We start from the raw sequence: 12734 nt of genomic DNA on the forward strand, positions 1-12734 counted from the left end.
CTCTCCAGCCCGCCGCTTCAGCCTGCTGTTCCCGAAGCTCCAGCCAGACTCCGGGGTTTGTGAAGCCTTTGTTCCATCCTTCCCCGGGATCCCAGGCCACCAAAGCAGCCGCGTGCCCCCCGAGCTCGCTCCGGAGCGCCCCCTGCAGCCGCGGGGGAACCATCGCACCTGCCCTGCTCACCGGGAGCCGCCAGCGCCCCTGCCGGCTGCGAGCGGAACTGCACCCGAGGGGAAAGGGCCTGACAGCCGAGAAGGCTGGGACTGGGTTTGTGATTGTTTGCTGTTACTGCCACAGTTATGGTTGTTTTGTTTAACTGGTTATATATATATAATAGTAAAGAACTGTTACTGCTATTTTCCCACATCTTTGTCTAAAAGCCCTTGATTTCAAAATTATAATAACTCGGAGGGAAAGGGGTTACATCTGCTACTCCAAGGGAGGCTTCTGCCTTCCTTAGCAGACACCTGTCTTTCAAACCAAGACACTTACACAGCTGGAAGACTTTTGGGAATGAAATTGTTCCTTCAAGGACACATAGTGTGTATAGAAATTTTTAAAGAACTTCTGAGAGAACTTTTAACTTCTATCTAGAAGCCCTAATTTTATAACAAAGTTCTGAAAAGCTGCACACACTTTTTCCTAACTCTTTCAGCAGCAATTTTGTTTTGCAATCTAGCAATGGTATCTTCTAGAAGTATACAGTTTGTATCTTACAAATCCTTAAAGTTAGTGGGATTCTTCTAGAGCACTCTACATACAGTGCGTACCAAAGACTGGGAGAACAAAAGCTGTTTTTATTTAAATAAAGGCATAGCAATGCAAATGAACAATGAAACTACTTCTGGAGCCTGTCAGCAAGATCCTGAGTCTGAGGATCTGATTTGTGAGGACTTTTCAGATGAAAAATACTCCCTAACTGCAATGAATATGGAAAGATTTCTATTCCCAATACAGCAATGTGAAAGAAACCAAATCATCTGTCACTCCTGTTAATTTAATTGCAGGACCACATTCAATTATCCAATATAATATGCAAATAAGGTGAGTTGACAGCACATGCTAATTATATTCATTATACTAATTAAATCAAACAATGAAAGGGAATAAAAATGTAATGAAATAGAAGGATACTTTTAATTAACAAGAACATTTTAATTAGAAACTGTAATTCTACAGTCTGATATAGTAGGGTTGGCTATTGAAAGATCGGACATTATTTTTATTACACGGTTTAGCTTCACATGTCTATTCTTGGTATCATGGGACCTGTTTTTGTATGGCAGTAGATTAAATGGTGGCCAGAAAAAGAGAATCCCTTTTTCTCGCTCATACTTCCTGAGGAACAGATGCCTAATAAAGCTGAGCTGGTCTGTGAACCAGGGGCTGTCTGGCTCTGTAGTAAACACAAGTTCACGTGCCGATACAAAACAGACAGGGCAGCTGAGGCCTCACCGCTGGCGTTGGAGCATTTCAAATATTAAAGAAACATTCCTTGCTTTTTGAAATTTTCACTTCAATAACTGATTTATTTCTTCAGTGACAGCAGCTGCCCTGGAAAAGCTTTGTGAATGTTAAAAAAAATAGGAATGAAGGAAAGGAATATTACTAATATATTATATATGGGCAGAGTCAGCAAAATCACAGTCTTTTTAAAATAAACAGAGAAAGCACTATAAAAACACTCAGGAATGTGCTCCTTAGGAATCCATTGTCCTCACTGCTCCTTGACAGAATCACTTGGGCCTGGACCAAGAGCCAGGCGTGGTGGAAACACCAAGTGGGAGCCCAGGCAGTGCCTCTGTGTGTGGGACCCATGGCGAGGGCCCCTCTGGTTCAGGGCTCCTGGAAGCTGCAGGGAAACCTGAATCTCCAAGCTATACAAGAGGAAAGCACTTTCCTTTTTCCTTTTTAATTTGCTACTCAACTAAATATAAAAACTTTTACAGACAGTGTAATAAATGAAGTCAAACCGGTATTATATTAAATGACTGGCATATGATGCTCTTGGAAGATTTTGTTCTATGAATGTGAGATATTTAGGAAATTGCCCTCTTATGATTTTGACTGCGTAGTGGTAGTAGTTCACTTACTTAAATCACAGTACTACTACTACAGGTCAATGTTGAGGTTGACAGGCTGTAAAACTTCCGTTTTAGAAATCTATCTATTCTCCAAACTGGGGAACTGGTTTTTTGGGGAGTTTTTCTTGTTTTTTAAATAATTAATGCCTTTTTTCCTTATTCCAGTATGCTGCTTTGGATATTTATCTGTTGATGAGGATAGACAAAAAAACCACAAAGAGGACACAGAAAACTCCAAACAACTGTTTGTCCTTTTTTGTTTTTAGTATTGAAAGGAATGAAAACATATCTCAGTTTGTAATAAGAAATACAAATTTAGAAAGCAAAACTTTAAAATGCAAACGTTTCCAAACAAATGTACATTTGACTGCAAGAAAGACCTGAATCTGCCTTGAAATACATCAGTTATTGACTCAGCTGAACTTGGTTCAAATACTAAATAGAGCTATCTGGCTTTATGGAAATCTGTTTTCATAGCTCAAGTCTAGTGTATCTATTTTTATTACACTGTACTTGCCAGGACTTCAAGCCTACTATTTGAAAACTTTCACTATGAGACCAATTTTTTATTTTTAGTAGGACTCCCCAGATGATCAACAACGAAAGAAAAAATTGGAAGCTCTTAACATAATAAAAAATTAAGCCGTAACTGAATGAATAGAAAGCACTTCCCTCTTCATGAAAGGCAGCCTGTCTTTAGTGGAAGTCACAACACAAAGAGCACCTTAAAATAATGGCCGTAAGCAAGTCGTACTGCTTTGCCTGGTAGTGAAAGAAAAATTACTTCCTTCCACAAAAAAAACCTTCCCTGTATTTTTCAAGTACCTGAGTGAGGAAAGCTTCAGTTTTTCAAAATGCTTTTTTAAACAAAAAAGCCAAACCAAAATGCCTCTTCCTTGGTTAAAAACTTATTAATGAGGAATATTAGAAATTACATAAAAAGTTAAGCACGTCATGACATCTGAGATAGTACCTCCACAGCAAACCACCCTAGAAGAGAGCCTTAGGTTACAAAAAGGACTGACATACTGTGGCTGTCTGATTGAAGCCCTAAACCTGACCCTGAAAGCTGCAGAAGCCACCTTCAGCTCCACGAGCACATGCTGAAGACTCCAGGACCCTGCCAAACACTCATCTGGGAAGCACAGCCCCCAGACAAAGGCTCCCCCCTCAGTATCTTTGGGGGCCTGTGGAGCCCCAAAGCCACTGCCATGGCCTGGTGCCTGCTCACCACGGCCGGACCTTGCTCCTGGGCACCAGCACCGACAGCACTGTAGGCTGGCACTGCTGAGGGAAATCCCTCTTCTGCACTATTCCTGGCACGACTGCAGTGCCTAGTCCTCCATGCAATGAATCACATCTGTTTGTATGTTTGTACTTGTATGCCAGAACAGAAATTTTTAAACTGCAGAGAGCAGACAACATGGTTTGCTGGCACTTCTGGGAGCCAGCACGACTTGTTGGGCAGCAGTGGGACTCAAAATGGCAGCACCCTCACACAGGGTTTAAAAATGACCATACTGATGTGCTGCCAACAGGCAGCTCCGGATCCTGGCTGGGGTTTGGTCACACAGGGTAGGGAGGCTGCAGGATCCTCCCTCCAGCTGTAGCCAATGCCACAGAAACATCACTATATAATTATATAATTCTTGTGACAGCATTGTAAGCTTTAAGATATTACAATGCTTCAATTACAGTCAATATCTGTCAGAATGTTATTGAGCAGCTTTTCTCAAACCTTTGCTGACAAAGTGTAACACTTCCTCCTCCTGCTCATTAGCTGAACTGAGGGCACTGAGCTCCTAGCCTGAAGCCCTATCCCAAAAGTTGAGCAAACCAGGGAACCAGGTGGTACAAGTACAGAGAGAGAACACAGTGAGTACCTTCACAAAATGCAGCATTCAACTGAATCATATCCAACATGTGGGCACTGTAATGCAGTGACCTACACATTCAGAGTTAGGTTCACATATTTGAAGAGCCAGTGCCAATCCCTGCCCTGCCCAACCCAATACACCCTGAGATGTTACATATAAGCTGAGGAAACTGGGAGATTTTTAAGATTAATATATTTGAAATATTTTTTGAGTTTTGTGTCTGTGTTATTTTATAAGCCAGTAAGAGAGATCACAGAGTCCAGTGGCAAAAGTGGACAACAATCAAGGAAGCTAAAGGGGAATGTTCACTGTTTGTTGGACAGGGCATTTGGTTTATTACTAAAAAGATTCATGGAGAAGAATGTCTTAAACTTAAACAAGCACTCGGCAAGCAGGGAGATAGCTACATTGGCATCCGAGGACAAGTCTTCATGGGAGAGTAGTTTAGTTGGCTTTAAAAAAGTTTAACTTGGGTACCACAACCATCTGATCAAGCTGACACGAAGCAAACTTAGAATTAAAAATATCAGTTGCTAAGTATACCTTGGCAGGGAGCAAGGCCAGTTAAAATCAATGCAATGGTAGTGTAAGACCAGGGAGTTTGCTTAAGGCCACACAAAATTAATGTCTTTGTCTTAAGACACAACTTCAGTTTCTCTTTTGCAAACACATCCGTTTGTGCTCACAGGAATTCCAAGTGCTTCAAACCCAGTGCTGAGGGGATTAGCTTTCTGGAGGGATCCATGACTAAATGTGCCCTTGATAACTTCTGATCCCATTTTCCATTTGCCTTACCTGGTTATCTGTGTTGTTTACAGTGAAGTAGCCCACACAAATAATGACTTCGTGTAGCAATCCTTCACAGGTATGCTGGGAGCAGTACCACAGCAGGGAGCTGATAATGTGCCTGAAGGCCAGGGACAGTCCTTCAGCTCCCACAATCGACTGAAAAAAGGCCAAGAAACAGAAATTACACTCTAGCAGTATGTTCTAGAACTTGTGTGAATTACATACACATCAACTGTACCCTTCTGGTTTTTTTTTGCAAAGTACAGGCTATGTTCTTTGTTGTGAAAGTCCAGCATCTCTTTTTTCAGCCACTTATAGTTCACAACTGGAATATAACATTAAAAGCCAAAGAAGCAAGAATAAATTCAAATTTTCAAGGAACACAGGAAAAACTGTATTCTGCTTATTTGACATTCAGTATAGCATTAGGCTGACCATTTCATTTTGCATACATTACATGATCCAGGAAAACTTAATAATATTTCTTAGAAATAAGCAAAAGAAACCAAACCATCTTCATTTCTGCAACAGAGCAAAATGCATTTCTCATTAATAACTCATGCTCTGAACAGAACACAATGATTAATAACAAATAATGGCTTTTCAAACATTAAAAAAAGTTAGAAACATCCAAAAGGAGAGAACGCTCAGCTGCAAAGCTTCTTGGGATGTCTTTTAAAAGTAGGCAAATTGCTGTAACGTGGGGATTCAGAATTAGATTTTATCTGTGCAGCCTACAGCCTCTATTTAATAAACATGTCAAGCAGACAGAGCGACACAGGGTCAAAGGGGAAAACTAAAGCACAAGGAATGAACATGACAGTCTCCTAACTCTAATGAAACAGCAATGCAAGCCCGAGAAAATCTCTTTCATTTCAGAGTTTTCTTCATTTTCTACCTTGTAGCCTGTGGTAAGTACATATACATAAATCCCAGGCTGTGGCATAGTTTAGTCTTACTGAACTCCAAATATACCCAGCCAAAGTAGAATCCTTGACAATGAAACCAGGCTCAGCTGTGGATACTTTCGATCTTGAACTTCAAGCATTTTGGTAAGGCAGTATATTTTCAAAATTTAATGCCCAATACAGCCACCATTTACTGCTTTATGTCATGTAAATGCCATGTTCTCAGGTCCATCCTTATTTAATTAGCATTGTCCATGCATGCTGTGACCCAGCACTCTGGGTTTAACCTTCCCTGATAACAACAGGTCAAAGGGCACCTGAGTTTGTGTATAAAAGTTAAACTAATTTTTCAAGGAAACTATGCTTCCTTTTTAGCCAGAATTAGAATCAGCTCAGGACCCTGTGCTGTTCCTCACTACCATCTTTCAATTGTTTAGACTGTCAAATTAAATGAAATATATACCCATGAGCCATCTGTGCTAATACAAACTCGAGAATACCAGACCTCTTCTGTTAATCAGAACCCCCTACTCTATAGCCCTACTAATTTGTGATAAAAATATTCCTTAGAGATAATGATCACACAGTACATAAATTAGGCTTTTCCTCCTGCTGTCTGCCAGCCTGCTATGGCCCACAGGGTCAGAATGTCCAGCAAACTGCCTCAGGTGTATGTTATTTTTAACATTACAGAAACAAATCACATTAATGCACTGAAATGGAGAGTTGCTGAGGCTACCCCAGGGTGCCTGTCCATCACAAACAACACGATGCCTACAATTCAGCAAACAGCTGAGTGGATACCTCCTGAGCAGAGCCCAATGCTGATGAACTGAGGGAAGTAATTCACACTGGTGGGGTTTTGGCCACTCTTCATGCAATAATTACTAACTTGCACCATTTTAGGTAGAACAAACTAACACAGACCATGGGATTTGGAAGTTAATGCTGACTGTTTATTATAAATGCTGAGATATAACGGTGTCGGCAGAGGGATAAATACAGACAGGGTAAGCAGAAGATGGTGTTTTAAGGATAACAGTGTTTTTTTGGGATATCAGGGAGCAGCCCTCCAGCCAGTGTGATTTGCTATAGCTCCCCTGCAAGCTGTACCTGTCCCAGTTCAAGCCTGACTTTGGCATACACCTGTTATACCTACAACAACCTAGAAACAGCCAGTCTCAAACCAAGAGGTGCTGAATGATGTGTAGGAGGGAACCACTTTGACTTACAGAAAAAAATGGGAGTCAGTAGTGTCTGCAATGAAACTCCAATAAATATCCTGCTTCTGTCCCTGTAAAGAGACCCAGGCTGGACTGGGTCCTGCAGCTGCAGCCATACAGATGAACACTGCTGTACACAGAATTCGCTGCTGTTGTTACAGATTAGTACCAAATGCACTGAAAATCCAAGGCAAGAAACATGAACTGAAGGAGCCACACTAAATTCTTCACTTGTGAAAAGCTCTCGCTGAGTTTAATGCATTTCAGATGGAGAGTGTGGTACAACATACACAAATTACACATTAAATGAAAAAGAAACTTGTTCTGTTGACTTGTGTAAGACTGATGCTGCTAAATGTGTTTCCAAAGCAATGCTTTCTGGCAGGTGGTTTATATTAACAATACAACTTTACCAACTTACCTGAGAAATATACCAGTATTCGTGTGGCAAAAATGATTCATTTACACTTGAACTCTGTTCACAGACAAAGGTAAGCAGTCCTTCTCAGGACTCAAAATGCAGTATTTTGGATTTTTTTCTTTAACAGAAATTATGAAAACTTGCATTTCCAATTTTTGGTCAACAAAATTTTACTTGGTAAAAAAATGGTATCAGTTTCAGCTGCACAATCTTAACGCAAGCGGCCCCTGAAAGCACTGGAAAATGTAAAATGTGGTTATGATACAAGCAAATCCTTTCACTTAAGAAAAAGTTCTTTTGTGCTTTTGACTAAGATTTTTCTTTTTACACTTTTTGGGCTTATTAAACATAAAAAGCATTATGCCAGAAAAAAGTAAAAAATTAGTTAGAAGACATAATGGATTGGATTCAGCATGTAATGTATTCTAAATTTTCACTTTTTGGTTAAATTCATCAGCCACAGCTATATGGTAGACATAACAACAGTTACAAATTTTATGCACAAAACCTAACATTTAATTGAAATTGAAAATTCCTTCAATTAACTAAGATCTTAAAGACAAAACTCAGTCCAAAGATATAATCAATAATTAACATTTTCCCACTACAAAAAATTTTAAAACATCTGTTACCTGGAAGGCAGGCAGGTCAAGAACAGCAAAACTATTGAAGAAACGTAAACTCTGAATGGCAACCTGGACTGTGTTGGCAGCATAGCTGTCTTTAGGACTGGCTGTGTTTGGATCTGAGATGGTGCCATGGAAAAGAACACAGTACAGCATGTGCAGGACTCCAACCAGATCTGTGGCCTGAAGAGCTGCTGTTAGTCCTGTGGGGTCCTGACGTGTGTTGTCAAATATGTTCCAGGATCTGCCAAAGAAACATTGAGCCGGCTGAGAGGGGAGCAGCGCTCGGCGGGAACGCTCGCCTGGGAGGCAGCGCGTCCAGAGAGCCAAATGTCAGAGAAACAGTGAACTGAGAACAAGGGAAAACCTGATGCCTAATGTGCCAGGAAACCACAGCATTTCCAGAATTTCAGTAATTAGGGCACCGTCTCATGCTCTCTTTAACTGCAGTGCAGCTGTATTGTTCACTATCTTGCTTCATATCTTGGTGCCCGAGCTCTTGATACCAGCATGAAGTCTGGGGGCACTCTGGAAGCATGTAGGGGCTCCATGCCCTCAGGTCAGTAGCCTGCTCTCAACCTTTCCTGCTTGCAATAGCAGCCAGCAGCAGTGGGAGAACTCCCTGGAGCCTCTCCTGCCGCAGTGATGGGCTGCAGGCACTGGAACAAACTGCCTACCTAAGTAGTGAAATAAGTTACTGGGAACAGATGACCTTAATCAAATGGTTCTGCAGGAATTTAAGAATGAAGTGGTGCAGCAGTAGGAAAACACACTAGTACTTCTTACTTCAGTCAGATGCTGTTATGGGACACTGCAGTAGGGCAGCAAAGCACAAATAAGTACAAAACCAGCACAGCTCTTGCACACAGAAATTGGCTTTCTTTGCCATCTTTTAGGTATGCACATAAAATAACGGAGAACGTTTTTGGTTATCTAGGATATCAGCACAGACAGGCAAATAACTCAGGACTGCCCTTTCCATTCTCACATCCAGACTTTCAAAAGCACTTAACATAATCCCTCCATGATTTGTACTACTCATGTTTTTTCACATTATTAACAATCCAGAAGATGATGCAGGACAACTACTAAGGAAGACTCAGAATATCACTACCCTGGAGGCTAAATAATGTGTGGAGGGTAGGCAAGTACAAAGTCAAGCCCCAAAATAATACAGCAAGTTTTATATTCTCTGAGTTCTAATTCAAACCCATCACATAAATTACCTGAATTTCATTTTGGAAACACATCTGGTCAATACTGGTAATCAAAGGAAACAATAAAATAATAAAATACAGCAAACAGTAACAATGAATATAAGCTACATCAAGGTCTGGTTTTTATCTCATGTACTATGTTTCCATCTTTAAAAAAAAAAAAAAGGAAATATCAATATCAAAAGAGACTACAAAGATTGAGTGTATACATTATTCTTTTTTATAACTAAAGGAAAATATGACAGATTATATGAGAAAACGTTATAAAAGGACAATTTAAATGAGGGTATTTTTCCCTTTTGTAACCATTTAAAGCAAAGGAAATGGGAGTGAAAGCCAGGACCATTTTCTAAAATAATCTGTAAATCAGAAGACCTCAGTTTAAGACAGCAAAAACCCGACACTCAGAGGGCTCAGAATACTCCTGTTGAGCAGAACCAGTAAGGAGCTTTCCCTTGACTAGAACAGCCCTTAATAATCACTTCTGTATCAGGAGCACCCTGCATCCCTCTGTTACAAACACTGGCTCCAGTGACATTTCCAACACAGATCCTAGGCAGGCTGACTAATCCTGCTTTTTACAATTACAGACAGATGTCTTCAATGGAGAAACCAAACCACGAGCTCAGCAACTACCAAGTTTTGGCGATCATTGCCTTGTTCTGTCATTTTCACTTTTCCTAGTGAAGCAAATAAAGCAGGTAAGAAACCACCACCTCACCCAAACCAATGTCTGTCCACGAGAATTTGTTAACAGCTTCACTGCTTCCTTGGACCAAAGGGAGAGAAAAAAGCAGAGCAGGATAATGAACCTGCATCCCCCAAGTCCCAGAGGAGCCCTGAGCTCAGGTGAATATGGCAGGATCAGTATTTGGGCTGAAAACAACTTGCTCAACTGGCACTCATCTGTTTCCACCACTGTCCCCTCACATCTTTACAAAGCAGTTGCTCAGATCATGTAAGGAGTGATCTCATCTGAAATTAGCATTTATAGGTATCATTTCTGAGTTACTTCTATTTAAAGTCTCTGAATATTCAATGCTACTGAAAAAGCTATTCAGTACTGTACCCTCTGCTGCTACCTCCAGGATCAATGTCCCAGTCCTACCTCAGGGATACCTGTGCTGTACGAAAACCACTCCAGACTGCATAAGTAGGCCACAAGTCTCTGAGAGAAGAATCAGATCTTTAGTAAAACACAGTAAGAACAAAAACAACATAGTTGTGTCTGTTTTCTTTAAGACCCTAAGATTTACTCCATAAAGAATAAAAAACCAAAAAAATACTAGAGTTTTAAGTGTGTTTGGGTGGGGCTACACTGCACAATTTATGGCATGGCTTTCCTCTCCCTCTGCCTGGAATCCATGTCCCAAATCTTCATTTTGAAGCTCTGTGGTCTTTAAGTGAGTGTGTGTGAACAGAGTGAGCAGAGACACTTCCTGAGCCATCACCTGGCCGTGCCAGCTGTGCCTTTAGGCAGATCCCTGCTGCAAAGTTCCAAGTCCTGTTGGCACATCAACCTGGCTGCAAGGGAGGCACGAACTGGATGGCTGCGAGACGAGGGAGAGCTGACAGCTCTGGGACCACCATGTGCACAGCTCTGCTTTGTGTGTCTCTGGACACCCCAGTATTCCTCACTTCAAAATGCCTTCTGATGTCCAAGGATTTATTTTGCAGGATGCAGTAGCCAAAATGTGCTAACCATCACTTAGTTACACTTGACTAACTAGAACGTTTATTGCCACAGGATCACATGAAAGCACAGCTCCTCTTGCCAACTAGTATTTCCTAATTTCAGTCTTAGCTTTTTCAGCAGTACAGAACAGAAAAATACATTCACAGTCAAATGATAACCCCAAATTAATTACTGCATATGATACTCACAGAATTTCTTCTGGCTCTGTGCAATGAGAAGATTGACCAATTTTACCAAAGGTTAAAGTTAGATTGTTTTCAACTCTCACTCCATCATTATTTTTAAACAATTCCATATGAGAAAGCTTACACTGCTGGATGAAATCCTTTTACCATTTTGTGCTGCTCTGGAGCAGAAAATGAATCAAAATGTACATTAAAAGGTCAATTGTAAAACAACTCTAAATGAAAGCATTAGTTTTCTCACAGAAAAAACAAAAAATTTTGAAGTTGTACTACAGAACAAAACTGTTAAATAGAAATTAAAAATCTGTCTTCTAGATTTGATGGATTGAAGGAACTTCCAGAAATAATTTCTTTTGGATGTTGCCTATACTACAGTTAATATGTATATGAACAGGCCACTGGCTCCTGTTGAGTTGAACTATTGGTTACATCACTTTAAGCCTAAATGTTTACAGTAAGGAGGTAAAAGAAGTTATTTGTACTTGCTGTGGGCTTTAAAACAGAAAAAAGTCTGTATGAGATGATGGAAAATAAAGCATGAACTTCTGCATCTACTGCTCTGAGTGATTTTTGTCAAGTCTGCACAACACTGGATTTTATACATTTAGCAGATTTTTACTTCACTTCAAAAAGTAAGCCAAATGAAAATTCAGTGCTGTTGGAACAGACTGAAGCAAAAACCCTTAAAAACCTTCATAATTTAAGATGACAATGTCACAGCAGAAATCCAGACTTTACATAACTGAAGTTAAGAGATGAGATTTCTATAGCTGCACGTCCTCATAATTCACTATTTAAAAAAAGTTTAAGTCTGTAACAGCTGCAAAAGTAAAATAGTCCCCATGGACGAAACTCCTTCAATTAATCCCTGAAGGGAAGCAAGACTCCCTGGATTTTTGACACTGGCTGATATAGCTGGGAAAATAAACAGGCTTTCAAACTTTACTAGTCTCTATAATTATGTGTTAAATATAAACACAGAAAAACAGACAAATATTTACATTACAGTCAAACAACCTGCAGGATCTTAAAAAAAACAGAAAAAGGTTTAATGAAATGCACAGAATTTTCATTATGGGTTGCCACTGTGATTTTCAGCTTGGCCATCATGGGGTCTCAGGAGTTGGTATGTGGTCTATGACTTATAAAAAGGGTAAAAGGGTTCAAGAATTTAAAAATGTGGATCTAACCACCACAGGAAAGAAAGATACTAAACAGTGGTACTTCATTGCTTAAAATACACCATTATTTATTAAAAACAGGACTTCAATACAGCTTGATAAGAAACAGCATACTCTGCAGAACAGTATAAAACTACAATTTCTCCAAGCTTCAATATGAGCGAACTGTTTATATCTGAAAATATATTGTTTTAAAAACAGGCTGAGCTAACAAGCAGACAAGCCTCTCTAAGGGTATACATTATAATGTTTGTTTATTTGAAATATATACTCCTGATTAAAAACATGGAGTGAAATAGAAACATGAGTTTCCAAGAGGCTTAGAATATAATCTGTTGGGGTTTTTTATTATTAGGATTTAAAAACTATCATCAGTACTTTTTGCTTCTAAATTACTTTATTTAGAAAGAGATGTCAAAATAAAGTGGCAAAATAATAATAAAAGAAGAGCAAAGAAGAATTTAGCACCTGTCAGACCTTGCTACAATTCACACTGTCAAGCCAGGGACTGCAGTGCTGCACGGAAGCG

At 39.9% G+C, this 12734-nt stretch overlaps 1 protein-coding gene across 7 annotated transcripts in view; it reads right to left on the reverse strand.

Annotated features, from left to right (window-relative positions):
* Positions 1-12734, reverse strand: part of SCAPER (S-phase cyclin A associated protein in the ER) — a 215008-nt gene that overhangs the window by 16024 nt on the left and 186250 nt on the right. For 6 of the 7 annotated variants that reach the window (XM_069026155.1, XM_069026153.1, XM_069026154.1 and 3 more), the window contains 2 exons: positions 7933-8170; positions 4755-4904 (listed from right to left, as the gene is read on the reverse strand). In XM_069026155.1, coding sequence (XP_068882256.1) covers positions 4755-4904; positions 7933-8170 — 388 coding nt within the window. Of the gene's footprint in view, positions 1-4754; positions 4905-7300; positions 7537-7932; positions 8171-12734 lie in introns of those variants that run through there. The other variant, XR_011154270.1, reaches the window with a different exon arrangement.

Source organism: Aphelocoma coerulescens, chromosome 10, assembly GCF_041296385.1.
Source record: "Aphelocoma coerulescens isolate FSJ_1873_10779 chromosome 10, UR_Acoe_1.0, whole genome shotgun sequence".
Taxonomy (NCBI): Eukaryota; Metazoa; Chordata; class Aves; order Passeriformes; family Corvidae; genus Aphelocoma; species Aphelocoma coerulescens.